The 27,685-nt window shown below is 40.6% G+C and overlaps 1 protein-coding gene across 5 annotated transcripts in view; it reads left to right on the top strand.

Annotated features, from left to right (window-relative positions):
- Hs6st2 (heparan sulfate 6-O-sulfotransferase 2) overlaps positions 1 to 27,685 on the top strand; it is a 283,885-nt gene that overhangs the window by 219,714 nt on the left and 36,486 nt on the right. For 3 of the 5 annotated variants that reach the window (XM_063246433.1, XM_063246434.1, XM_063246436.1), the window contains one exon: positions 22,276 to 22,359. The exons of the other annotated variants lie outside the window; for them this stretch is intronic. In XM_063246433.1, coding sequence (XP_063102503.1) covers positions 22,276 to 22,359 — 84 coding nt within the window. The remainder of the gene's footprint in view (positions 1 to 22,275; positions 22,360 to 27,685) is intronic. 5 annotated transcript variants of the gene reach the window in all.

The following is a 27,685-nucleotide window of genomic DNA, read 5'->3' as shown; positions in this document are numbered from 1 at the left end:
CCTATTAGCCATAAGACACGAAATAGGCACCGAACAGAGGATTACAATAGCCTTGTCTTCTGGGAGTTTGTAATCTAAAACAGATGACAGATTGGAAGAAATATCCATCACAGTTTATGTGCTCATTTCCCTTCTCCTATAAATCCCAAGAAAACAGAAAGTGGCATGTCATATTGTACAGGATTGGTAAATCTCCTAGAGAGTATTTGTTCTCTTTGGTGACTTTTCAAGTAAAAGAGTTTTGTGTATAATATACAATACATTACAGGTTGGTTTTGAAAGCAGGGATAAGAAAGTAAGCGTTTTTTGTTTTCACTTATCAACAAGTTACATTGGAAGTTATGGATCAAATTAAAATTGGATTCTTGATTTGCCATGGGGAATATATGCAACATTTCAAGTATCCATTGTTTGGGTCAATTTGAGAGTACGAGAGGTATCATAAAAATTAAATTAGGAAACTAGCCTTGAGATATTTCCTAATATTCCCATGGGTGAAGGCAACATTTGTATAGTGATAAAAGTATTTCATGTAACCATTTTAGCAAAGAGATATTGCCAAAATATGACCAAAGATTGAAGTTAGGCAATGCAGGAAAATAATGGGCATCTACTAAGTATTTGTGTTATATGCATGTGATTGTTCGTGATGATATGGTAAACCAGTGGGATACATGTCAAACTAAACTTAATATCCCATTCATTGGGTGGTGGTGGTGAAGTAGGGGCGGGAACAGAAATGCAAAGCTAGAGAGAGACAACTTAGCAAAATTCTCAGTCAGACATGGACAGAGACCAGGAATTGAAGATCAGCCAACACAGATCTACATTCCAACTCTGTTATTAAATTTATTGAGAGACCATGGTCAGATCACTTCTGTCTGCTCTTTGGTGTCTGTATCAGCATAATGAAAAGGTCTACTCGACAATGACTCTGTAGAACTTCCCAATTCTCTAATTCTACTTGTGGGTGCTAGGGAAATGAAAGGTGGGTAGGTGAAAATATATACAGGTATGCATGCATACAGACAGAAAGAAGCCATATATATGCATATGCTAAGTTCATCAAAAGAGAACAAGATCAAAATTGTGTTGGGCCTGTGGACGGCTAGTCACAGAGAGCACCAGCAGACGCATGAGATTGTCTCATCACTTCGGATGTTGCCACAGTGAAGAGTTGGCAGCTTTCCATTGCCTGGCACTGACTCTGCTTCCTGGGTGAGTGCAGAGGCCAGCACTGAGTTTTTCTGACTGGCTTGGCCGCCTCTCCTTTCGTAGGCTCAGAAGTGCAGTTGTATGAGGGTCTTAAATGACCTTTGATGGGCAGATGAAGAAATCAGGCTTTGTCCACGCGACCATTGTCCTGCTTCCTCTAATACAACCTCCCTTTGAGAAGGCATAAATGCTCTTAACCCTTAAGGGCCAGGAAACTCGTAGGATCTAACATGCCTATTCTTACCTAGCTTACTTCCGGGATATTTGCTTGACTGTAAAGTCCTGTGCATAATTCTGAACACATTCTGTTTCCCAGGCTTTCGCAGTTTGCACTTTTAAACTTGTGTGAGTCTCATTTGCGAGTCACAGAACTGCTAAGACTAATTATATTTGTAAAGATTCCAGCCAGCAAATGACTTTAGTAAGAAGCTAACAATGTACTCAGTGGACAGACAGGGGTGGGGGATGGGGTTGGGGTGGTACAGACTAAAAGAGGGCTTTGAAGAGGTTTTGGTATCTGGTCTATTTCACCTTAATTGGGTTTTGTGATAAATAAAATACTGTGGTTTTCTTGCTTTGATTGCTTACAATTTACCATCCCTTCCCAAAATAATACCCTAAGAGTTTAGCCTGAGGACACTTGGACTGCTAGAAGGTTCCCCCTTCCATAAAAATTTGACTAGGTATTGCCCTCCTGAGAAACCTCTGCCATATCTGAGTCGCCATTTTGAATCTATACAGCTCTCAACATTCTGATCTTAGAGAGTATATGTAAAGCAACACCATCAAAAATGTGTTTCCTCAGTGAAAGTCAGGTCATTAGGGTAACAGAATCCATACTGTATCATTGCTATATACTTTCTTAAGTGTCTTTGCCTTCATTGGAACACTCATTTTCAAGGCAAACTGTGAGTAAAGGCCAGGGAGAGCATGTTGTGGGAGGAAGAAGGAGATGAGGAGGAAGAGGGCAGGCTGGCAGAGCCAAGCTTGCTTTCATGGCAAAGTGGCCGGCCGTGTTAGTTCCGTCATGCAGAGCCTGTGTGGAGAGGCTCAGCTTCCATGTGCACCTCCAGCCTGATCCCTCTCTTGGACTTCAGACACCTGTGCCCAAGGTCCTGCTCCTCAGCTCCCATGGTACGTCTCACTGGTGTTTCCAACTTCACCTGTCCTCAAACTGTTTCCTGACTTTGCCACAGAACTTGTTCCTCTTATACTTTCTTGTCTCAGGAAATGGCAACTCTGCACTTCCGGTTACCCAGGTGAAAACGCTCAGAGTACTTTTTCTCTCCCAGACCACACCTAAACCATTAGCACATTCTGTCTACTCTGGCTTCACGATATGTGCGAAACCTGGCTGCCTCTCAGCATTACTTCTGCCATCATTTCTTATGTGACTTTCTGTGAAAGCCTCCTGGCTGGCTCCCCTGGCCCACCCACCACTGCCCCCTAGTCATTTATCCAGCCAGTCTCCACAAGGGCGATCCTTTCAAAGCCTCAGTTGACATGTGTCATGCTATTGTCCCGTCTCAACCGAGTACAGTACTGCAAGTCTGGCCCTGTGCAGTATGGCCTGTTTCCTCTCTGATCTCATATTTTGTTACCTTGTGCATGCCCATGCCTCTCTAACCACACTAATCTCCTTGCTTTTGCTTAAATACACCAGATACGGTGCTACCTCAGGGTCTTTGTACTTCCTTCTTTTTGCCAGAAAAGCTCTTTGCCTGAATACTTGCAGAGCTATCAATAAACTTATTCAAGTCTTCCTTCAAATGGCATGATAGTAAGATTGCCAAGGAGTATGATTCTTCAAAAGAAGTCATTGGGCTGGGCCATCAAGGAAGTCACTGATGATCTTAAGGAAGCAGTTGCTGTTGAGTATAAAAGAGGAGTAAAGTTGTTTGTATGACCACCTGTCTCCTTTACTGGACTGTGTGCTGCTTGAGCTGAGTGCTGACATCTCACTCATCTTTGTGTCTCCAGCATCTTTCACACTGCCAGGCACCCAGTGCTTCTGGGATGAGAGCAGGAATCCTATTTTCAGTTGGTAACAGTAAAACACATTGAATTGCTGAATGCTTCTGATTTCTGTCTCAGTGCTTTTCAGGGATTATGGATATGTTTGAAAAAAGAAAATCCGTGCCAACCCGCCCTGAGTACTGACATGTGATGTGGTGTTAAACGTGAGATGTAGAGGCTTTCAGTGTACACACACTGGGGGAGGCGTATCTAAGGCCATCCTCAGTCTCTTTGGGATCTAAAAAGGTTCAGATTCTCTGTATTAACTAGTTCACTTGCTTTAAAATTGTCTCTTTAGACAATTCAAAGCTACCACTGGGTTCATGCAAACTCTTAAATGACTTTCGGAAGAGATGTGTTACAGGCAGTTCAGATAGAGAACACTCACTTGCTGGTGGAAAAATACAGTTACCATGAGGCCCTAACAATTTCACTGGGTTCAAACTTTAACTCTTTTATTTAAAAATGTGTTGGATTTCAAATCTCCAGCATACCACTAGTGTTTCTTCTCATTTCTGCTCCCCCTTTTAGGCTTTGGCCTCTAAGATTTTTTCCTAGCCACCAGCTAGAGAAGGGTGGCCTTCCTGAAGCTCTTTATTCTAGAAACTGTGAATCCTGTTTTCCTTCACTATCTAAGAATAGTATGAAGGTCACTTCTGTAGGTGGCCCTCTACATCAATGGCTGGGCAGTCTTGGCAGAACTCTGTACCCATTTTAAGCATTGCATATAAACCAGATCTGCCTGCAAATGTCAGTTATGACTTCAAACCTTCAATTTCCCAAAAGTGATCGTGACTTGTAGCTTGTTAGCTAGATCAGTCCCCAGAGGCTGCCCCACCTGCTCTGACATCTACCACATTTACTGTGTGAGATATTTATCTATATAATCAGAAAATAGTATCAGGAGCATGACTCAGAATAGGTAGCTGCATTACCAAGAGTGCAGGAAGTTAATTTTGTGCTCATAAAAAAGGGATTTTTCTGTGACCCTCTGTGCTATAAACCTAGCACACAGTTAACTGTTGGAAGACATCCAGACTCATTCAACAAACATTTGCTGGGTGTGACTTAGACTGCGTATAAAGGAGTCAGGGGAAAAGCAGAGGTGAAACATGGTCCGTACATGTTCAAAAAGCTCACAATTCACATAAGATGGAAATAGAGATGAAGGTGTGGACAGATCTCATGCTTCAGGATGATTTAATCAAATCTCAACAAAGTAGAGGCAATTAGAAGTGACTGGTGTTCCTTGGGCCTGTAGAAGAGACTTCCTGTGAAACAGAAAAGCACCTGCAGGTTTTCAGAGAAAAATTTTGCCAGAAAGAAAAGACTAGGAGGCCAGTCCAGCTGGAGGAAACAGTTTCGTAAAAGCCCAACATCAAGGACAAGCATGAAGGATCTGGATAGGGTGATGGTGTGGCGCATCAGGCTAGGTTCCAAGATAGAGGGTCTTGGAAAGCAGGCTGAGATGCAGGCTGAGATTCAGCAGGCGATAACAAGGAGTCTAAGGGAATCAGAGAGGAGATGGATGTAGTTGATTTTTCCCAAAGATACCAGCTTAGTTGTGGAGCACAGAAGGCAGAGGTTGAAGCTCTGATAGTTACTGGCCTCCTGTCACCTTCACTGCACTGACCATACTGCAGTGTTGTAGACTAAGGCAATACTTGTTAGTGGGGTAGGGGTACAGTTCGGATCCTGAGGGCTGTCTCACCAGGGGCAGAAGAGCTGAAAACCCAGCACTAGTTCTGATGCAGTTACACTGAGAACTCCTTGTTCCTGAGCAGAAGCCCTCAGTAGGAGGCAGTTTGTAATCGTGCCTTAGACTGCTTTCATTATTGGGACCTGTGTTTGATCTGTGACTGGGAACTAGATGAAGAAATCTTCAAAATCATTGAAATCATGACCTTAGATTGTTCTACAAACAGCCAGCTTCTCCTGCCTCCCCCACCCCAGGCAACAGACTTGAAAACAGATGCTGACTTGCTGCCCCACGCCCACACCACCTGTGAGTTTGCTCTTGCTCTTGTGGAGTCTAGAAGAATCTCCCCACACACACTGTGATCCCCCTGGCTTTTCTGCGCTGCTAAAATCATCAGAAGCAGCTGGAATTTATATCTCAGGAGGCTTCTCCAAAATCAAAGCAGAGTTATCTTCCAGTGTGTCTGGGTTCTAGGGTAAAGTTCTATGTGAGGATATCAGAAATGTCGACTTGTATCTTCCATTTAGGCAGGTGGCAAACAATGGAACTTTCATTGTGGTTTCTTGTCTGGCCACTGGTCTAAATTCCAGATCTTTCACCTGAATACTCCAGAAACTATCATGTGGCTGATAACCTTGAATGATTCTAGGAACTCTTCTTTCTCCCTAGATAGTATCACTTATGATGAAATTCATTCGGTGACATACTGATCCATCAGCCGTTGCACTCCATTGATTTCCCCTTTTCCCTAACAGCTGAAAGAGTGGCCTTTGAGGGGCCAAAATGATCATATTGCTTCTGGGTGCAACTGTTCATTCAGCAAGTGCCTTCATTAAGCCAAGCAACAATATAAGGTAATGAGACTGTTGCTTTAACATACACAGCAAAATTTAGACATCCATCCAAATGAGTCCTGACTCCCTGGCTTTCTTTCTTTTTTACTTTTTTTATTTTTGCCATGCTGCATTTTCCCAGGAAAAAAGTAATAAGTTGCAAGGTCCATCAAAGCTCCTCATCTCTTCCCTTATTGTGTTTGCTAAGGGACTCATACTCAACTCCTACTATGGATGACCCCAAGAAAAATTGGTGACAAGTAGATGAAGATCATCCTGAGCATCCAGGCAACAGGGCAAAGAAGGAAAAGCCCTGAATACAATGAACCCAATGGAGGATTTTTGTTAGTTCATAAGGGATCCACAAAGCCAGATTGATAGGAAGTAATTATTCTGTCGTTTCCTCTATGCCTACTATGATCAAGCTTCAAGGAGCACAAAAGAGGACTCATTTGAGTATCTTAGAATTCAGTGATACAATTTAGTTATTTGAGGAGAGCACGTAAAAGCTATCTCTTTGTAACATTAGCACTTTTCTCATAGCAGGTGGTAAGTGGGTTGCTGTTGAAGCAACAGTGGATCAGAGGTGTGAACTTATACCATAAGGCCTATACTGCTGTAAGGAGTGTAAAACAAAAATCTTCACCACATTTTAAATAGGAAATAATTAACTCACTATGCTCTGCCATTTCCCATCTATTGAAGCCATGATTCTTGAAGTCAGGTGGTAAGATTGTATTATTTTATCTCATTTTCACTTATGTGAATCAAGGCATACCAATCAATTGGAGAACTGGTGTGATGACTTTGAACCAAAACCCCAGTTCCCAACTCTCCGTATGGTTCTTACCTCAACAGTCTGGATAAAATCAGGAACTAGTACTGAACACGATTTCTGTTTTCAAAAGTCTAGTTAATATTTTTCATTCTTTAATAGGATACTTCTTTTGACTCTATAGACAAGCACACCAAGCGAATAATGTCAGAATGCCAGAGTGAATTATTGGGTGTGTCCAACCTAGACAGGGATGAAAACTCACCCCTGTAAGCTTCATCCAGGAGCAAATCAACAAGCCAAAATTTTAGTTAGTGAAAATAACGATTTACATTTGTATTTGGCATTCTAAAACTCTATTATTCTTTCAACTTCTGGGTTCCCTGATTGTTGTCTGACACTGGTTTAAGATAGTTAATGTGCTATTAAACAACATTTTATTTCAATAGATCTTTTTAAGGCCGTGATGTATGAACCTGTTTCCTTACCTGTTTTCACAAGTCTTTCCATTAGAGGACACCATATGTGGGAAGTGAAAGTCCACATGTGGGAAGAGGGGCATTTTAGCTTGGTGCCTGGTTATCTTTACCTGTATCTGCTAAGAAGCCTCATAAAAAGTTATCTACGAATACTGATAGTAAGATTATTTTCTAATTAAAGTGAGAATGATGTCAAAGCACCCTAGTGAATAAAAGAATACAACCAATGTATTTTAGCAAACATTATGGAAATGATACCTGTCCATATTGCTGCACTGGTTGCTACACTTGACATCTGTAGCTTGTTCTGTTGACTCTTCAGAGTTAAGGGACATCATTGTCTTTTGAGAGTAGATTGGGCTTTTGGAATCAAGCTAATGTCATCAGAAGGTGATTATGATGTACTAATTGGATGATCAAGTTGGATTGTGTGGTTCAGACCAAAAGTGAGGTGGGACTGCAGTCATGAATGTCATTTTTGTGTGTCACGTAGCTGTGAGTGAAATCAGTTCTTAGAGATGAGTTCTGGAAATGTGAATGCCAGTAGTATCCTCTGAAACTGGGTACAACTTGTCCAACTGACAACTTGGAGAGGACCAGCATGCACCAGGTGTAATATAGGCCTAGTAGGCCTGCTAAAGATCTCTTGCAAGACTTTGTCACACCGCCTACATTGATTTCTCTTTTGCCAAGTAACTGAGCATGATATTCTTTCCAACAATCTGGAAGGAGCTAGCATCTCTAACTTGTATAAATTTATAAAAGTCTAATTAATACTTCTTACTTGCTAATGAGTTATTTTTTTCACTCCATAGACAAGGGGGGGCCAAATACATGATGTTAGAATTCCCTAAGTAAATTATTGAGCTTGTGACAACCTGGGCCAGAATGAAAAATCACCCCCAGTATATTTAATCCAGGAGCAATTAAAGGGCCAGAGAATTAATTAATGTGGATTGTAATTAGTTAAGGTGTTGAAAGAGGAAACTCTTTGGTTGCTCTGATGCCCTTTTTCTGTGTCGTCTTTGACTACAAGTAAATATACCTTTGGAGAAAGTGAACTATTTCCTTATACTGTTCCTTGGTAACCTGTGGGCAAGTCAGGGAAAAGTGGGCTCTGACTCTGCAAAGTGCATTAAATGGTTGGGTTTTCCATTCAAGTGATGAGCCAGTGCTCTTTGCTAATCAACAGCTTCTTGAGAAATTGACAGGAGGCGGGGGAGGAGAATTGCACATAATGAGAGCAGATGATGATGAAACAGAATGGGGTGCTGAAGTGGTTTCTGGGATTAGACCCCGGGAGTCCTCACAAAGAATTCCAAAGAGGCCAAAAGGGAGTCAACAGTGTGCTTTTCTTTAGCTTTTAGCTGAGGCTTCCCGGCTTCCAAAAGGATGAACACAGCAGATAAACTGCCAACGTAGGCACAGGACCCAGGCAGATGAGATATGCTAGGAAACGGTTTGCCAAAGAAAGCACCAAACTCTCTGCCACAAGATAACCCAGTCCTTTCTGCTATCCAGTGAGAAGGTGCTTTGGGGGAAGCGCTGGTCTGAGGTCTGTGGTCAAATTCATGCTTCTAGATTTTTCAACCTCTTCTCCAAAATCAGGCGACATGATTCTAATTGTTGCTCCTATGAGCTCAGTGTAGCAGCTTAACTGTCACTAGTTCACCTTCTAATTGGATGTCCTAAGTGGTTATCAAAAATTAAATATGGGTGAATTTTACTGAATGGAAATATACATAATCAACTTGACTTTCTAAAGTCTGTGTGTGTGTGTGTGTGTGTGTGTGTGTGTGTGTGTGTGTGACATTGTCCTATAGGAAACGCTTCTGTTTTTCCTGTAAAATAAGTGCTTCTTAGACCTGGCATCAGGAATAATTTTGATTCTTCTGACAAAATGATACATTTCCTTATTATCAGTTGAGAATGCTACTACCCAACCTGTGACTTGGGTTGCTAGAAAACTCAGTTAAGTCCAGAACATTTCAGTAAACCTGCTGTGCAAGATTTTGTGAATGAGTCGTTCTCCTCTTTAAAAATCTTTCTATCAATCTTGTTCTCCAGCATCATATTCTAAGTGTACTTTAAGAAACAATACCTCAAATAGGTTAGGTGATAAATTTTTAAAAAAATCTTGCTCTGGCCTAGTCTGTAATTTAATATTAACTCATGTTCTCCTTGGCCTATGCTCCTAGCTATGACCTGGCACTCCTGAGAATAAACAGTTTCTGTTAGTCACAACCCTCACTTCCATACTAGAAGTGATTTTCCCTATATTCATTTTAAACTATAATCTCTCTCTCTCTCTCTCTCTCTCTCTCTCTCTCTCTCTCTCTCTCTCTCAATGCGGTCTCTATGTAGTGTAGGATGGCCTTGAACTCACTATGTAGCCCAGGCTGAGCTTGAACTCATAGAAATCCTCCTGCCTCAGCCTTCCCAGTGCTGGGATTACAGGTGTGTAGGACCATACAAGGTTTAACTGTAATTTCCCTACGCCTCTAAAATCAGAAAAAAAGTGGAGGGGACCACATGTATCTGTGTCTCTTTTTTTTAATCTGTGGAACTGGTTGCATAAATTAACTGTCAAGAAGGAAACTTCCACTTACCGCAGAACCTTCCCTTAGTGGGGTTGCTAAGCAATAGCAATTGCTGATTTTATGACTGTTTTAGTTGGTGCTTTACTTGACTTTCAGTTTATGCCCATTGTTTGACAGAATGAGAAAATACACCCTGTCTTATTGGCTCATTTTTGCAAAGAGACAGTCTGTGCAAGAAAAGAGGACTTCTGTTTAGGAAACAAAGGCTCTGTGCTGTGATTAGTAGCAAAGATTGGATGGGTCAGGGCTCCCAGCTGCCCAAGGCCTTGAACAGAGCAAGTTTAACTTTTCTCAGGAGCCCTAGTTAGCTGAATAATATGCCTTGACAGGGTCCGACTAAGTTCTAGCGTACTGGACAATAAAAGACGTACAGTATCCCCTTAAACAAAACTCACACTGTAACCTACAGGGGATGAGTAGAGCCTAGCTTCTAAAGGCAAGTTTTCAGAAAGCAGCAACTAAACTTTTTTCAGAGTAAGAAAGTTATTTCCTTATGGGGCTTTGTTTTTTCCTTGTTTCTGGAGCTCTAACTTTTTTTTGAGACAAGGTTTTCCTATGTAGTTCAGGTTTGTCTTAAATTTACTATGTAGCCCAGGCTGGCCTTAAATGCCCCACAATCCTCCTGCCTCAGACTTCTGAGTGCTGGGATTTACTGGAGTATGCTGCCATATCTGGCTTGAGTTTCTGGAACTTCAATACTGTACTGGTCTCCCACAAGCCTTAGACAAGTTGAGAATGTCGAAATTAACTTTAATATAATGTTGTGAAAAATGAAAGAAAACATAATTAGCATAGAGTAGAAGAGGCCACAAAAATCCACAATTGTTAAGAATTCCAAAAAACATTGATAGCTTTTTAAAGCCCATTTCTTTTGCCCCCAACCCACAAAGAATTAGTTTCTATCCCTTTTATCCACCTAGCTGGACACCTCTCCCCTGAGTACTGGCATTCCCTGAGATAAATACCATCATATTTCCCTGTAAGGGCCCAATCCTCCTTTTCCTGGTAGGATTCTTTTGTGCTACTTCAGGTCCCTCCTCTTGGAGATGAAGTGTGCAGGACTGATTTACTTCCCTGGGGCAAGTCAACTGACTGAAATTCTTGAGCCTCCATGAAGGTTATCTCTCACAATTCATGTCACCTAACTGTCTCACACCGAATCACTCTCGGAAATTCATCTTCGAACATTTGGATCCATAATCCTCCATTGTGAGGATTCTAAACATGGTTCAATATTGTCTAACATTGTTAGCAACCCCTCACAGGCAGCCATTTTGTCACAAAGTTTGAAGGAGGCCCTGCCCATAATAGCATCTGCTTCCAGCCACTAATGGTGACATTTCTGCAAGGACTTTGTTCTTTACTTTATCTATACTTTAGACTTTTTAGTTATAAGCTTCACTTCTACCTTTCAAGTTTATATCATTGCAGTTTTCTCTATTTCTATATTTCCTCTAATGCAAGAAGTATCCTCAGTAAGATCTTTCATTGTGATTTAAATTCTTTTTAAGAGAAATGGGTGAAGATTTGGCTTGAGAAATTTATTTAAATAGTAAGTTGATTGTTTTGTGGCTGGGGCGAACCAGAGAACCATTTTGTTTCAAAGCTTAGAACATATGTTATGATATGATATCATGACTCACTGAAAGATAAGAACTTCTTAAGTGTTAAAGAAATGGATCTTGGCATCAGAGTGATTTGACTTCTGATTGTACCAGAGCCAAAATATTCTTGAAGTCCTCAAATTTGGTTCAGAGCCATAAGACACATTTCTGAGTTTGCCCATAATACAAGAAGTAAAAACAAAGAAAACCAGGAACAATTATCAAAAGCAGATGAGTTGTTTCTTTGAGAAATTATAGCTATAGTTTTACATATAGTTAGTGTATCATGTTTAGGCCCAAAAGTCATTCCTTATTTTACAAGCCTTTGTTGCATTAAATAAAACCAGACTGAGAGGTATGTCTACAGCTTATCATTATGGATTTTTTGGGTGCAAGATACTTCCTTCAATGTACTTATGATCATCCTTGCCAGAAATGGACGAGAACAGGTTTTATGTGATCAAGAAGGCTTCCTGAATGTTAGATTTTCTTGGTGTGGTAAAAGACAGAATGATGAATGAAATACCACAACTAATCAAAACTGTGCAACGGGACAGAGCAACATGTAGCTGCTCGAAGCCCAAGACACAGAACTGTCTTATAATCAGCAAACGCGTCACTTACGATTGGAATAAGCACGCTCTCCCACACACTCTCCTCTTAGGCTTGGGTGAGTTCCCTTTCTCCTCTCTATCCTGTCCTTCCTAGGCATCTTTCTTGGCTATTCACTTCTCACTCTGCACATTCCCTCAGCGTAAACTCTTCTGCCCTTAAGTTTTTCAGCTACTACAGATCTCCAAATCTCTGAAGACCACTCTTTAGCTGAGATTTCTGTATCCTGCTATGTTCTGCATCTCTATATTCAGTTGGCAACCAAACATACCACTTGGGGTCCCACATGCATGCAGAACTCAACGTAGCGCAAAACTAAACACGTCATCATCTCCTTCTTTCACATACCTCTCCTCTTCAAATACAGCTACACTTCATTTGTGTCACATCATCTTTGGTCCCAAGCCTTCCTATCTCGCTTTTTATTCCTCAGGGTGTGGGGAGGTGGGTATGACCCTATTTGCTATGCACCAGCCAATTTTTAATACTAAGACAATGTTGTATCCTTCATTATTTCCCTGGTATTCATCCATCCTCCACATTACCTTTCTGTCCATAAATATTCATCTCAGTTTCATGTTTTTATTGAACTTTTCCTTTGTCTGGGTTGGAATATACTCAATAAAGAACTTTGCACTTTGGCTCATCTGAGTGTCTTGGATTTGGCTAGATTGATAATGAAACCTTGTGTACCTAAAGCAAAGTATTTGGATATACTTGTACTAATCACTGTGCATTTAGCAATGATTAGTGAGTGTTAAGGAACAAAATAACTTTTAATTTTATGAATTATCAGAACTTTAATCTTCTGTGAGTACATACACTGAAATAATGCTCAGGTTTTCAAATTATAATGCAACCAAAAGAAGCCAGTTGTTTGGTTTCATTAGGAAAAGGAAATTACAAGTAATGTATTACCGTAGAACAGATAACATTTGCAAAGGAAATCCAACTTAGAAATAACATGCATGCAAACAGAAGTGTGATGCCTGAGCATTTTAAAAGTGAAAATGTTTTCAAGTTTTAACTGTCCTTTTTAATATGCATGATTATTTGATTTAGAAGCTCAGTGTTTCCACTTGATTTCTAAGGAGACAAAAAACAAAATAAAACAAAAACCCCACCTCTTTTAAATCCTAGGTACCTTTGTACTCTTAGAAAGCACTTAAGATTACAACTTCTGCATTAAGCATGTATTTGAATACTCTTGGTTTTAGACACTAACCTGTAGCATCAATATTAGATGTCTTAGTTAGGAGCGACCCTGCTATGATGACCCAACTTGTCCAAAGTAGTCCTAGCATAAAGATGGAGTAGCAAGCTGATTCTGCCCAATTCCAGGTTTTTCACAACTCCAAGGCTGTATGTGGTTAATTTTCCAGTGCTGGTCTCCAAATGTATTGACTCCCACTAGTTTTACTCTATACAAGTCTCACAACTATGGGCACTGAGGCTCAAAAATGGTGCTGACATAGGCTGTCACCCTTTTAGCCATGCAGAATGATCTTAAGTCATTTCAACAACAACAACAAAAAAAACTAAAGCCACATGAATCTATTAATAAGCTTCTAATCTAGAATGTGTTGGTCAGCCCATTCAACAAACTTATATTAAAGGCCAAATTTATCAGGCATGGTTGTCAGTTAGCAGGTATTGAAACTCTTCTATGTGATACATGCTACTTGTGAATAGATACAAATGATATTTATCCTTGTCCTTAAATAATTTAATGTATAATATGCAGGCAGAGTGACTATTCTTGCAAATTCTCTAAGAGCATATTAAATATATAGTAAAAACAAAGTGATACTTCACCAGGAACAAAGAGATGAACCCCTCTCTCAGCATCTCTCAGCACTCTTTGTTGATGTCATTCTGTAATGTAAAATCAGAATCTCAGTTCTACATAAATAGACCAGCTTTTCTTTTCTTTTCTTTTTTTTTCTTGGTACTGGGAATTGAACTCACAACCTCGCGCTTGCCAGGCAGCTGTGTGGCTGAGTTATCCCTGGCCCTCCTTTTCCTTTGTGTGCTAATTCTTGCTGAAGCAGTTGGCTCCTTTGGCTTTTCCTAAAAAGTTCACTGAGACTTCTCTGGCCTACTCTGGGGACTCCCTAATGTCTGATGTTCACCGACTAGGCTCCAGTTGTGAATTTTTAATTATGCCAGATCATTTTCAGTAAACAGAACTGCGGGCTCAATTAATGCTTGTCACATCCAATTTTGTCTCACCTGCGATTGCACTCCACTCCGTGGTGTTTGCAGTAATTGCCACTTCCTCAGGAAAGGGGAGCTTCTCCTGCGATGGATGTCAGCAGCCCTCTCTCTGCGTCTTGTGCTCTCCTGCCTCCGGAGCCCTGCAGCGGGTGCACTTCAGCCTGCAGATCCTAATTGTGTTTGCTGGGAAGCAGGGATGGCGGATAGGGCTGATGGTTCTCTCTCAGTTTCCACTAAAGTGACTGTCTCATGCTTCTTGTATGACAGTGATTTTTGAAGTGCGATCCCTGAACCAGCAGCAGCAGCATGGTCACCTGTAAACAGTTAGAAGCACACATTCTCAGGCCCCCAGCCTTAAATCCTGAATCAGGAGTTCACCAGTGGGGCATTGTCATCTGCATTTGAAAAAGACCTCAGGTTATCAAGTGTGTGGTTGGGAGATAACTGTGGGAGATAACTGTCAAACTAACTAATGATAGACACAATTTCTTTCTGTTTTGTGAAAATTCTCATATCCCAAAGTGTGACTTCAGAGCTGATTCCTCAACAAAAGCCAAAAATAATTTTCACAACAGTAACTCAGCTCTGCTTTTGCTTCCCTCAGTTCCCACGAGCATAGGAGGTTGTCCTCGGTTTTATTTCCCTCCCTTGTTTTCACACTTGTTTACTCCACCTGGTACATTGTTTTGTTATGTACCTGTTTAAAAGCTTGTCTTCTCTTGCTTGCCTTTGGGGCTGTGCAGGCAGGAACCTTGTGACACTCATGATTGTATTTCCACAACCCAACCCAAGGAAGGGAATGCAGTCAACAAACACTGAATGTTTTCTGAGTCAATAAACTAGTTAAAGTTTTATCATTTTCAAAACTATCTAATGGCCTGAAAATGTAGGATTGGCAGGCAAGGAAAGTGACATCTATAGAGGTTAAATGATTCAGCTAGTAATTTTCAGAGCCAGGGCTCAAGACTAATGATAACCTCGGTTTGGGAAAGTTCATTTTCATAGGTTTCTAAACATTTCCCAGTGAACTCAACTCAGGAAACTTAATGTACTTTGGCCTATCAAGTACAAAACCCTTGATTTGCTTCTAGACATATTGTCCCCACCCAACTGCAGTGATGTTACTAAACTGTGGCATCTGTGTACCACCCTGGATGCTAAGATGGGGTGTCTGAGGGTGCTAGTTCATGAGACACAGTACAGAGACTGAGAACAGGGAGAGGGAAGGGATTCATGTAAAAAAGAATGAGAACTTATTTCCTAGTATATTACCTAACCTTTGGCTTGTCTTTGATAGAAAGAAGAAAAAAGAAAAGATGTGAACTTCAGGCAAAGCTCAGGTTCAAAGTTTGAACATGTTCCCAGGCTAGCATGCCCTCCCTACACCGAGGTGGTGGTATTTGTGGAGTGTGGCTCGGAGGTGTTTCTGTTGTGAGAAGGGCTTCACAGTGATTTCCACCCACCTCTCTGCAGCCTGCTTACCTCGCCATCTGTAAGCAATCTGTCTGGGTTAGAGAATGGGGAGAGACAAGCCATGGGCATGGGGCAAATAAAACCCTGATCCGCACAAGGATGAAGGCCCACATTTCCCCCCATTAACCTTAGCATTGATTGTCACATTAAATTGACCGGCTGAGGCTCTCTCACTTGGAGCTAAGGCACACAATTCTTTGTAATATGTTTGAAAAACTCATAAACTAGTGTGGAAGTGAACAGATTCTGGCATCTGATGCCTCTGGATGCATTCTCTCCCTAATCGCAATGGCTCACTATCCCATGATGTCTTACAGCATACCTCATGGCTTAGAGTACCACTGTGGAGCAAGGACTGTCTATCTGACCTTGTCTTACTGCTTGGAGTCCAGTGTCAGCTCTCTAATTGCCTGATGACATTGCTCATTGATGCCTCAATGTGATATTTTCTTCCAAATTCTTCATCTTTTTTCCTAGCTCTGACCCTCAACAAATTTGTCTCCGTTATTGGCAGAGTAAATTTATGTCCTGCTCATCCAGCTTCCAAACATTCTTAGCAGCTGTTATTTACACTTTGTTCTCATTTACCAGATGTAGTGAATCCCCAAATTCTGTAACTAATTTTGTTTATGAGCTGGGCATGCTTTCTTTCTACCCACCTACAGAAGTACCATTCAGTCTAGGCTTCTTACATAATTGAAGTCTCAATTTCCCCAAACCATCCAATCCCAGAACTATGAATTTTGCTTGTTAACTGACCCCTCATCTGATGGAGGGGCCCCAAATCTAGATACCAATGCAACAGTTCCATTGGCCTCTGACGTGTTGTAACCAAGGTCCATACTGTTGGTAAAGACGTGAGCGATTAGACAGTTTAAATGAGAAAATAATATAATTTAGAAACTGACTCATATTCTTTTCTGATCCCAGTGAGCCATTTAGGGATGTGACCACTCCTCCCCGGGCAGAAACAGCATATGCCAGGAGGTGAAGAGAACAAAATGGAAACAATAATCAATGAGCTCATTGATCCAGGCCCTGATGCCCTGTCGTGAACTGTTAGAGTGAAAACTTAATGGAAGGGGAGAGGACAAGATAATGTGCATGCCCTGGCTGCCTTTGCCAGAGACTGTGATTACAGAGTAGCTCTGACCTTCTCTGTGAGTGGTTTACCTTAGCAGTTGCATTTCTTCCGCCATGGATGACAATCCCTAAACAGCAACCCCAGGATCAGAATTCAGTATTCCTAAATAAATGTGCTGCTGGGTTTATGAAGTTGTTTCTAAACACTAGGCTTCATAGCAATAAAGATGAGATTTTTCTTTCTACCCTAAAACCCTCAGTCATTATCCACAGTTAAACAAAGGGAAACTGGGAGAGGGGAGAAGGTCAAAGAAAGTATATCTTAGCCTACTGAACTTTCTTTGCTGGGTGTTAGAAGAAATACAGATAATGAGCATAGGACACTTAAAGGATCGTGGACTCTTAGACACTTCAGGTAGGAGAAATGAAAATGAAAAAGTTTAGAGCAAAGAAGGAAAACCACTCAGGACATAACCTAACAAGACAGAAAAAATGAAATACAGAAGTCTCATCAGTTTTAATTAAAGGAAATCAATATTTGAAGAGCTGTCTTGCTCAGTAACAAAATGAGGGCAAAATACTTCAGAAATGTGAGCCTCTTGCAAACAAAAAAAGCTGGCTTTCATGGGGAAGCAGATATGATTTAAAAGCCTTTCAAAAGAATATCACTTGGTGAATCAATTGTAAAAGGGTCTCAAGCACCTGTTGGGGAAGGAGAGCACAGTAGATGAGCTTCCATCCCAAAAGAGTCTCTTTTCTTTTCTTTCATGTATGTGTGTGTGTTACTAGGAACTAAACTCAGGGCTTTTACACAAAACTACATTTCTAGCTCCTTTTTAATTTTGTTTTGAGATAAGGTCTTGCTAAGTTATCTGTGCTGAGCTCAAACTTGAGGTTCTCCTGCCTCAGACTCTCACAATGCTGGTATTACAGGCGTGTATCACCATGTCTGGTTCAAGTTTATGTATTTTCAATGCATTTTCTCGGGTTAGGAGCATTCACAAACTTTGAGTCATCTCTAGAGAGCAAAGAGTAGCCACCACTTTCTCCAGAGAGACTTGAGATGATCTCTTAACAATAACTTGAGTTTCATCTCAGTTACCACATACAAAAATACATATTGAAAAACATTAAGAGCTGTACAATTCCAACATGTTGTATATTGTTATTATTCAGAGGCACTGTCCAATGTTCTAAGCAAACATTCTTTGGAATTATTTTAAGCTCACGTGTCTTTATAATCCACATCAGTAACTAGAAGCAAGTTCTCCCAGATCATTCTCTTTTAGGGATGGAAGAGAGTTGTCTTGCATGTCACTTCTTCCCTCACACTGGTGCCAGAGATTGACAACTGATCGTGACACTCTTGCACTGGGCTTGAATGCAGCCTTTTATTTGTTCAATGAATATTTTGAGAGCTGTCTTAGTCTGTTTTCTGTTGCTATAGTAGAATATTGTACATTAGATAATTTATAGAGAAAAAAGGTTTATTTAACTCATGGTTCTATAACATAGGGAAATCTGATATCAGTCAGTTACATCTGATGATAGAGGACCACATGCGTCATCCTAATGAAAAAGATAGCATCATATACAGCAGTACCTTGATTCACAAACTTAAGTCATTCCACGATTCTGGAAAAGATGGCCATGTTATAGTCATACTGGAAAGGTGGCTGCGGTCATGTTCGTCACCCAATACAGGGTTCCAAACAAAAACAAAGGTTTGTCAAATGCTTATGTTTTTGAGTCAAATTGTTTGCAAACAAAAGTGTCCATGAACTGAGGCACCACTGTAGTGGGAATGCTTGTAAGAGTAGGAAATGGGCACATTGACAGAGGAGTGGAATCCGACTCACATTTTAACAACCTGCTCTTGCAGCAAGGAATCCAGCCCCAGCAAGGCATTAATTCACTGAGGGCTCTGTCCCTGTGATACAGATGCCTCTTAAAGTCCCCGCCACCTCTCAAAACCACTGTACTGGAGGCCAAGCCCCAGCATGAGTTTTGCTGGGAACAAACCATATTCAAATCATAGCAAGCATCCACTTAAAAGATAGCTGGGAAGACAGATGAATTATAAAATCACCAGGTATCACATGCTAACTACCAGAGAAAGCTAAGTAGATAATAAGTATAGCCTAACCTTATCTTCTGAAATATATTTTCAATATTTTAGGACTCTGAAAATTAATTTTAAAATTTTTGGTACTCTTATATCTACAGCAGCACAGTTTTTTTTAATTTGAATTAATTCCAAAAAGAGCTTAAAAAGTCCTATGGAATGTGCAGATATTTCTGTATACCGCCCATCAAGATAATTAGTTGAGTATGTTTTAAACTATTAGGTTCCTCATAAGTACCTCTCTGACCAAAGAGAAAAATCTGGAAAGCAGTGGATCTGATTGCCATTTTGGGATAAGTATACTGTATATCAATTTAGCATCCAATTATTCAATCAGACACACTTTGAAAATGCTAAAGAAGTGTGTTTGCCAGTTGTCCTACATAGATGCAACATACATAGAACTGCAGGAGTTTTTTTTTTTTTTTTTTTTTTCCTTAGGTAGTCTTGGAAACATGTATGGAGCCTGTGGAAAAAGTCTTGCTTGACACCTAAGAAGATAGCAGCCAGGCAGACAGAGGAGGTCTGGCACTTATTAACTTTCCCTATTAGAATCGCACTTGGAATTGTTTTCACAGATCTTTGATGAGATTTGGTTGTGAGACACCTGCTCAAGGAGAGAATCTTAGCCTTACAAGAGGCTAGCTACTCAGTGCAGTGGAAGAACCCTGGATCTGTCCTCCTGGGATTTTAGCCACAGCTTTTGACATTAAAGTCAAAGAGGAGATGAAAGTGAAGAGGGCTGACAAGTGACCCAGAAACAGACAGATCAAAAGAGTGACAGTGGGGCAGGTTTGTTTTAGATACTTAGATTAGGAACCAGCTCTTATAAAAGCAGACCCTTCTCGAATCTTACATACCCCAAATTATCTTATATATATTTACAAAAAAACAGGAAGGGCTTATTCCCGTAAATCCCTGGGACTGCTGAATGTTTCACTGACAAGGATCCGTGGCGACATCTTAATCTTTGGGTCCTTGCCCCATATCTTTCCAGATCTTCGAGGCTCCCAGCAGTCTGTGGCTGCAGTATTTTCTCTTTCTTCTGAGGCACTTCTGGGACTCAGGGTCTTTAAGTTTACTGCTTTAGGTCTCTGTCTTAAAGTTTTATAGCATCTTGTCCAGGTTTATCTACCCATCTTGGATCTTTGGGAAGGGATGTTAACTTCTTTCCACCAATGCTTAGCAGACCTTTCTTTGTATACAGCAGTCCTTAGAATATATACAACATTAGTCTATAATCCAAGCTGTCATAAATTCTTTTACCCCATCCTCTTTCTGTTACATTTCTCTTCTGTGAATGGATCTGTTATTTGCACAGAATAAACATTTTCAGTTATTTGACTGCTTGCATCCCAAGTCTTGAAGCCATACCTTTCCTGTTTGATTTATCCTTGGAATGCTTCTGTTTTTATACCCTTCAGATCTGTACTTGCAGGATTTGGCAATAGGTCATAAGGTCTTATTCCTATTTCTATCTTTTAAAGAACTGCTGCTCCAGGATCAGGATCACAGGCCTCCAGAGCAACAGTTAACAATAACAAAGCTGCCAGGACCAGCTGACATTTCCCCTGGTGTCCTGCTGTGCCTTGCATTGAATTAAACAGGGTCACTTGTAATGCAGATTACCGAGGACCCACTAGTGCTAGGCACAGACATGGGAATTTAGACATGGAAATGATGTTCTTTTATGCAAAGAATATAGATGCCTGAGCTTAGAGACTCAAGATAAATTAGATGAATACCTACTCTGAGCCCAGTAGTATGCAGGTAACACATCAAATATCTCTTGTTGCAGAATGCTTCCAGGTAAGCGTGCCCCTGGCTGCTGTTTGAGTGAGGGGCTAGAAAAATTGGAGACCCACTTGTAGTTCATGACACATAGTATAATGCTTCCTTTGCATCAGATTGCACCCATCTTCTGGAAGAGACAATTCTGAGAAACTTTTGTCTAATCGTTTGGTATTGTCAGCTAATTTGCAAACTTGGTTCTGGATGAGGACAGTAGCTGGTCTGCTCACAGCACCACTGAGGAGTTCTTCCTTACTCAGCATGTAACTACAGGTTGCTAAGAATGAGCAGCACGGAGAAGTGGTCCTCACACTGTGAAGGAATCCCTAAACTTCATCCTGTGGCATCCCACACCTCCTGCAGGACAGAATGTGCTGCCACTTTCTCCTTTGCCACCCACCAAGCAGCAGGATCAGACTTCACCTTGCATCTTGTTGTCTCCAATTTAAGGGGCTGCTTTGGATGTCCTGGACACTGATTCGCGACTGTGACATCTACTATTTGTCTGACTCTCTGTGCAGCACACATCTTATTACCTTTGCAGTATCGGGAGCTCCTCATTATCTCCTGATCCAGCCACATCTGTGTAGCTATTTGAAACTGATGGATGGAAAGCAGAATATCATTTGTGACTCTGCCCTACATAAATACAGTGACATAGAGACACTTACTTCTGACATACTTAGAAGATTCATAAGCATCTGAAAGCTCTTTGACATTCTCTGAAACACTGTTCTGTACTTTTGGAAGATCCTATTATACACACTGAAAGCCAAGACATGCATTTTTCTTTTTTACCTTCACTTTTTTATGAGGCTATGCTGACGTAGATATTGCTAACAAAGAATATTTCTGATGAAGTCAGGATAAATAATTCCACACATCATCAGGTGGAGAGAAAGGCTTCGAATTGGTTTCCATGGAAATCTGAAGATGAAGTAAAGTAGTAATTTTAAGGCAGAGCGGCTGAACTGAAGATAATGGTAAAATAGTTTGATAAAGAAAATAGAACAAAGTAATCAAGGAGACTCTAATCAATTATTCCTTTTTGTTTACCTTGAGGTGATTAATTTGAGTACATTTATTAACCTGATGAGATTAAGCAGACATTCCTTGTGATTTATTTTGTAATTGTTTCCAAGGTTTGACATAAGCTGTGGAGTTATTGAAGGTGGAGATTTAAATTCAATTACTCATGAAGGAGGTGTTGCTTCTCCTCAAAGAATATGTGAATTCATGGCCTTCCTATGTAATGCTATGAGTAAAAATTATTAATTCATATGATAGTATCTCCAAAAGACTTTTAGAAGTCATTTGGCATCCATATATCTATATACTTTTGCAGCTTCCAAACTGAACTTGTAACTCAAAAATTCAATGGCAGGAAATGAGAGATTTCATGCTAAAGACTATTTTTATACCATTTTTTTTTACTGTAGCTTTCCTTGAGGCTTAGGCTGTGGTGCTATCATTTATTGAATCCACGAACTTAAGCTTTGAACATATATAGGCAGCTTTGTTTGACCTTGAGGAGTGGTTACCATTGTCTGTCTTTAAAAACCGCCACTGGATAAAATCATGCTAGAGAGGGAGGGGAGAGAGAGAGAGAGAGGGAGAGAGAGAGAGAGAGAGAGAGAGAGAGAGAGAGAGAGAGAGAGAGAAAATTTAAAAATCTTTACGTAAAAATGAAATGACTGCTTTTTGTCTCTGTGGCCCATATATATGTCTTTTTCCTATTTTTCTGTGGGTATAGTAAGGATAGACGAGGTTCTCCAAACACTAACCCAGGCGCCAACTCTCCATCCACAAAGACCCGGAACACATCTAAGAGCGGGAAGTAAGTGAAAAGTGCTCATGTGCATCTGACATAATCATGAAGCCTTGTGTTGTCCTCATTCTGTCATTCATTCATATCCATTCAGTAAAGGTGTGGAATACCATCTGTACGCCTCGTACGGGGCTGGTCAGTGAGGAAGTGAGAGGAGTCATTCATGTATCAATAAATATGGGGTGTATGAAGGACTAAATAAGAAGGAAGGGAGAAACGAGGAGGAAAGTCAAGAATGACTTTAGAAAGATAGTTTAGGGAACACGGCGGGCGTAAACAGCAGCTCAGAAAGGCAGGGCAAGATTTGCACTATGAGTTTTAAAAATTAAAGAAGCAGTACTGGTTAGTCGTTTTATGATTTGCAAAATCCATGAAAATCTGTCTTCAATTCATACATTGAGATTTAGGCTTCAGTGAGAAGACTCTGGAAAGCCATTACATATATATCTAGGCTCGAGTACATTTATGCTGTTCACCATATCACTGCTTTTATGCAGCATGCATATTCTTTCCTTGATAATGAGCCTGTACCATGTCCTATATGGAATAGCTTTTTGGTGTTGCTGAACCTTTTATTGGCAGAATATTTGCAATAGTAGATTTGTGTCTTTGGGCTTATTCTAGAAAACTGACATTGGCTGATCTCTCCTTTTGGATTCAGCAGAGCATGACAATGCGAAGCAGCGTGTTTCCCTGCAGATGATGCCTCCATTTGGGCACTAACCCTTTAAAGTAGCTGCAGCCCTCTCATGAATGCCTCTGGTTCTCTATAGGCTCTCTCTCCCAGGGTGTGGGGGCTCTGTGCCAGGTAGAAATACATCCAGCCTGCATCTAGGAGAAGGTGAAAGATGCCTTCATCATGCTTAAAGCTCTAATCGAGCAGTAAGATATGTCACTGCAAAAGCATGGCTTTGCAATGAAAGGTGAATTCGTAATGGTTATATATTTTATGTATTCAGCATTGGACCGTAAATGCTGCACTTTGAACACGATCTGATAATCGATTGCCAAAGGGAAAGATCTATTGGCTGCCTCTTTCTCTTTTTTCTTCCTCCTCCTGAATACAATTTCAGGTTTGCATATAAAGTTGAATGCGGGCTCCCTTGGAGAATTGGAGAAGTGGTGATAAAGATGTAAGACTAAATTGCTGAGCAATTAGAACTTGTTTCACTTATTTATTGCTGAGAACCATAGTCAAAAATGCTACATAAATTATGAAAGAAAAGAACTGATGCCCCCATTCCCAAGCAGCTGAAGATTTCCAAATTAGTCCCATTCATTGTGGGCGCACACTTTCAGTTCACAGAGATGGCACTGGACAGCCAATTTTTAATGTTGTGCTTGTAGCAATGACAGTATCTGTTGGATGCCTTGTGTTTACCTGTCACATAGACAGCTACAGGGTTCAGACTCCTTTTATAAGGCCATGATGTATAATTATGGCTGTTTGTGATTTGCTGCTGGATTTCAAAGGGTGTAATGTTTGTTTCATGGGGCTTTGCAGGAACCCCGTCTTTTTACCCTTAAAGTGAAGAATCTCAGTGTGAGCCACAAAAGGAGCAGTTGGTAGACTCTGAGTTAAGATGACGTAGAGAACGCATACCTCAGATTGTACCCAGGTGGCTCACCATAGGAGGCCAGAATAAATGCATTCTTAAGTAGATGCCATGATCTTATATCACACAGGCTGTATTTGAGCACATCCAAGCTTCTGCTGCAGTGAGGGTCTTGTTCCAAATGGGAATCAGGTGTCTTTTGTTTGTTAGGTATAGTGACTCACAGATTAAGCCAGTTGTTTGTAACTCTCTATTATTTTGGTTATTCATGCAAAATGGAACGTTTTCCAATGTCCTCTTCATGGGTGGATGTGTGTGGAAGATTCCCTTGTATTCTGCCCCTCCCGTTTCTTATCTCCCATTGGTTTTCAGGTCATGTTTTCTTTTGTAGCCATTGTTCTGTCACAGCATGGTTTCTCTTCCTCAGGATATCTTTGAAATCAGGAGCAGGCCTGACCTTCTGTGGCTATGATGAGACTATGGGGGCATTTTTCACACTTCACGGGGCTGTGTCTATCAAAGTGTGGGGCCTGTATTATGTAGTTCAGAGAAAGTTGTTCTATATAATTAGTTCCTCCTGCATTGTCTGTGCCCATCTTTGGTGTTGGTGTGTGTGATGACAAGCAACCACCAGCGGAGAGGGTGCCATTCTGCCAGGCTTTCTGATGTTGTTTGACCTACCAACAGCGGGATACGGTGGAGCAGACTTTAAGAGTTTCTCTGTGCTATTTTGAGGCAAGGTTGGGAGATAGAAGCAGTTTTCCTGTTTGAAAAGAAAGAGTCTCTACTTCTTTGAGGAAACATCAAATACACACACACACACACACACACACACACACACACACACACATGCCACATTACTTCTAGTACATTCTGTGGCTAAAAATATCGACAACTAATATGTTGTGAGTGAGTGACAACCTGTGCACTGAGCACTTAGCACATCTCTTCCTCCTTAATCCTCACCCACAAAAAGCTCAGGAAATGGGTCTTTTATTTCACACTTGAAGAAGAGCAGATAATAGTGTTTCAGAGAAAATAATAGTGTGTTTCCATTTTGGGGTCTCTAAATGAACATTTTGGTAAAAACCTTCTTTAGCACCAATAATAGTAATAATAATAAAAATATATGGAACCACTACTTTATACCTGTGTGCCACATAGATGAATATAAAGAAACAATGGATAAAGACACAAAAATAGGTAAATATAAGATATAATAGATGCCCTCAAGGAACACACAGTCTTAGGAAGGGAGACAGAGGATGATGGCATGGCCCTAGAGTCACAATATTCACCTATAACCAGTGACAAGGTCATGTGGCGTATCAATGAAGGCATCTGAGAAGGGACTTTTGAACTCTTTTATTTTCTCCTAGTAAGGCTAGGTCAGAGGAGGAAAATTCAAGGTGGTCACTTAAGTGAACAGAATCCTCTATGTATTGCTCAGTATGAGTTGAAGCAGTGCCTTAGGTCAAGCCAAACGTGAATGGCCAATTCCAGCTTTTCCTGACATTCAGTTCTCTTGGAGCTGACTGAGAGATTCGATGCAGCATGCTGAGTAGCTCAGGAAACCTACAGCTTGGAAGTGATGTCAGTTCTGCTTGCTCTGTTTCATTGCCTGCGTCTGAAGCTGGGTATCCAACTCTCTGTTCAGGGAGGAACAGATGGAATGGGATGTGTCCAAGCACAAGAGCCAGACTGCACTGGCAATGACTTTCAGGGAGGTGCAAGCAGTTTTCTCTATGTTGATGGTGAGCCAAATTGACACGACAAAAAAAAATATCAGTGCAGAGCCATAGCACAGCTATCAGAAAGCAAAGGGATGTCTTGTAGAGGTGTCACAGTGGTTGATCTATGGCCATCCAAGCCAGGCCGCTGCGCTGAGCCTCACATAGGGCCCCCTTGGTAATGTGAACCTGTTATTCTGGCTAACACAGTGGGCCATAGTCAGTCCACGTACTGGCCCAGAGGATCAACTGCAGAAAGAGCTAAAACTACCAAGGTTGTGCATGTGTAGTTGCCACAGAGAGCCTTTACTGTGTTCATTTTGTATCAAAATATTTTCATAATTTACATGATGTTGATTTTTTCGGTGAACAGATAAGACACCAAGACTCAGGAAGGCTAAATCATTTTCCCAGGGTCACACATCTAGTTCTTAGTGGAGAGCACCCGAAAATCCTGATCATTAATCCTTATCCAAGCTCTTTGTACAGCAGCAAATATTATAGTTCTTTTCCTAGGGAGCAACATACTTCAACTAATCACAACTATCAGCGGCCAGCCACCAGGCTGCTTGCCTGGGTCGGCTTTGCCAGCTATTGTGAAAATAAAGAGTTTGGAGAGATTAGAATCATCCCACTGTTAAAAAAATATGCAGAAGTAGCAATCATTAAACAAGCACTTCTCAAATGCTTCATTTTCTCTAAAATAATATTCTGTGTTTCTAGTCACCCTTTCTCAACATTATTGGTGAGCTATTTTGATGCTGAAATGAATCCTTTCCTCATTGAAGTAATGATGACAATGAATAAATCACAACAGCTATTGTCCCTCAAATCAGCCAACCAGGGCTGATGATACAGCTATATCTGCGTAAAGATGCAGATAGACAAACACATACACACAGATGCTCCTCAACTTACGATGGGGTTAGATCCTGATAAACTCATTGTGATGAAATATTGTAAATGATGTTAATATACCTAATGTAAGATAGCTGGTATAATACATATTATAAAATGTATTATATATAAATTATATACATGTATATTCAGAGATATTCATTTAAAATTTTGATCTCAGGCATTTGAGATGATGATGAGAATCAGTCACTCATCTCAGCCTGAGACCTTCTTTTAGATAGACTCAGGCTAGGGATTAGCAAGGACCAAGTCCAGTTTTGGAATATTAGTGAAATCCATGAATATTACAGGGCCAGGGCGGAGCACCCAGGCACAGTTCTGGTGAGTGATACAATAAATGCTAATTTCAGTACTGTAAATATTGACCTAAATGCATTGTACCAGGGCTCAGCAGAGACATTAAACTGAGGGAAAAGCGGGATGATAAGATGACCAAGGAAATTCTTGCTCGCTTCCCAAATCAACCTGTTGCTCACCTCAGTATGAGATGTCACAGAATGACTGGAACCAGCATGTCTTTAGCAAATATATCTCACAGCAGACAGACCACTTTATCTATGCAGCAGCTTCTATATGAGCAGTGAGAGGAGCACATGTCTCATAAATAAACAAAACATATCAATGCCTCTTTGGTTTTGGTTGGCAGGAACCAAATGAAAACTTTACCTACTGTAGGAAAAAAGAGGTAAAGTGTTCCTTGCTCTGTGTGGACTCACCATGGAGCAGTCTTAAATTCAGCTCAGCTGTTCGTATGTTCATCATAGGAGTCAAGAATCCTGCATGTTATATAGTGATCATCATTTCCTCTAAGAGCCATGTATTTCTTCTGAGCCAGTAAGCTATGAGTGCTTCTCAACTCCAAATGTGGGGTATGTGTGTGGTTTTGTGTGTGTGTCTGTGTGTGTGTTCATTTGCTTCAAAATGGTTATATACTTTGTGAACCTAACAATTACATGGTGACATACTCAACCTTTCACATAATTACTGTAGTTTTATGTGATGATAATATCAATAGTACACTTAGTTTCTATTAAACTAAATCTAATATGAAAGTTCATGGCAAACCAAAACTGACTGCTTATTTTTTCTCCTGTTTTAAACAATTGCTCTTTTTCAGAAAATGACAAAAGC

Source organism: Cavia porcellus, unplaced genomic scaffold (genome assembly GCF_034190915.1).
Source record: "Cavia porcellus strain 051 isolate PalLab524CR breed Dunkin Hartley unplaced genomic scaffold, mCavPor4.1 scaffold_3, whole genome shotgun sequence".
Taxonomy (NCBI): Eukaryota; Metazoa; Chordata; class Mammalia; order Rodentia; family Caviidae; genus Cavia; species Cavia porcellus.
The sequence above is the reverse complement of the archived record's forward strand: the minus strand, read 5'-3'. Positions and strand labels throughout refer to the sequence as shown.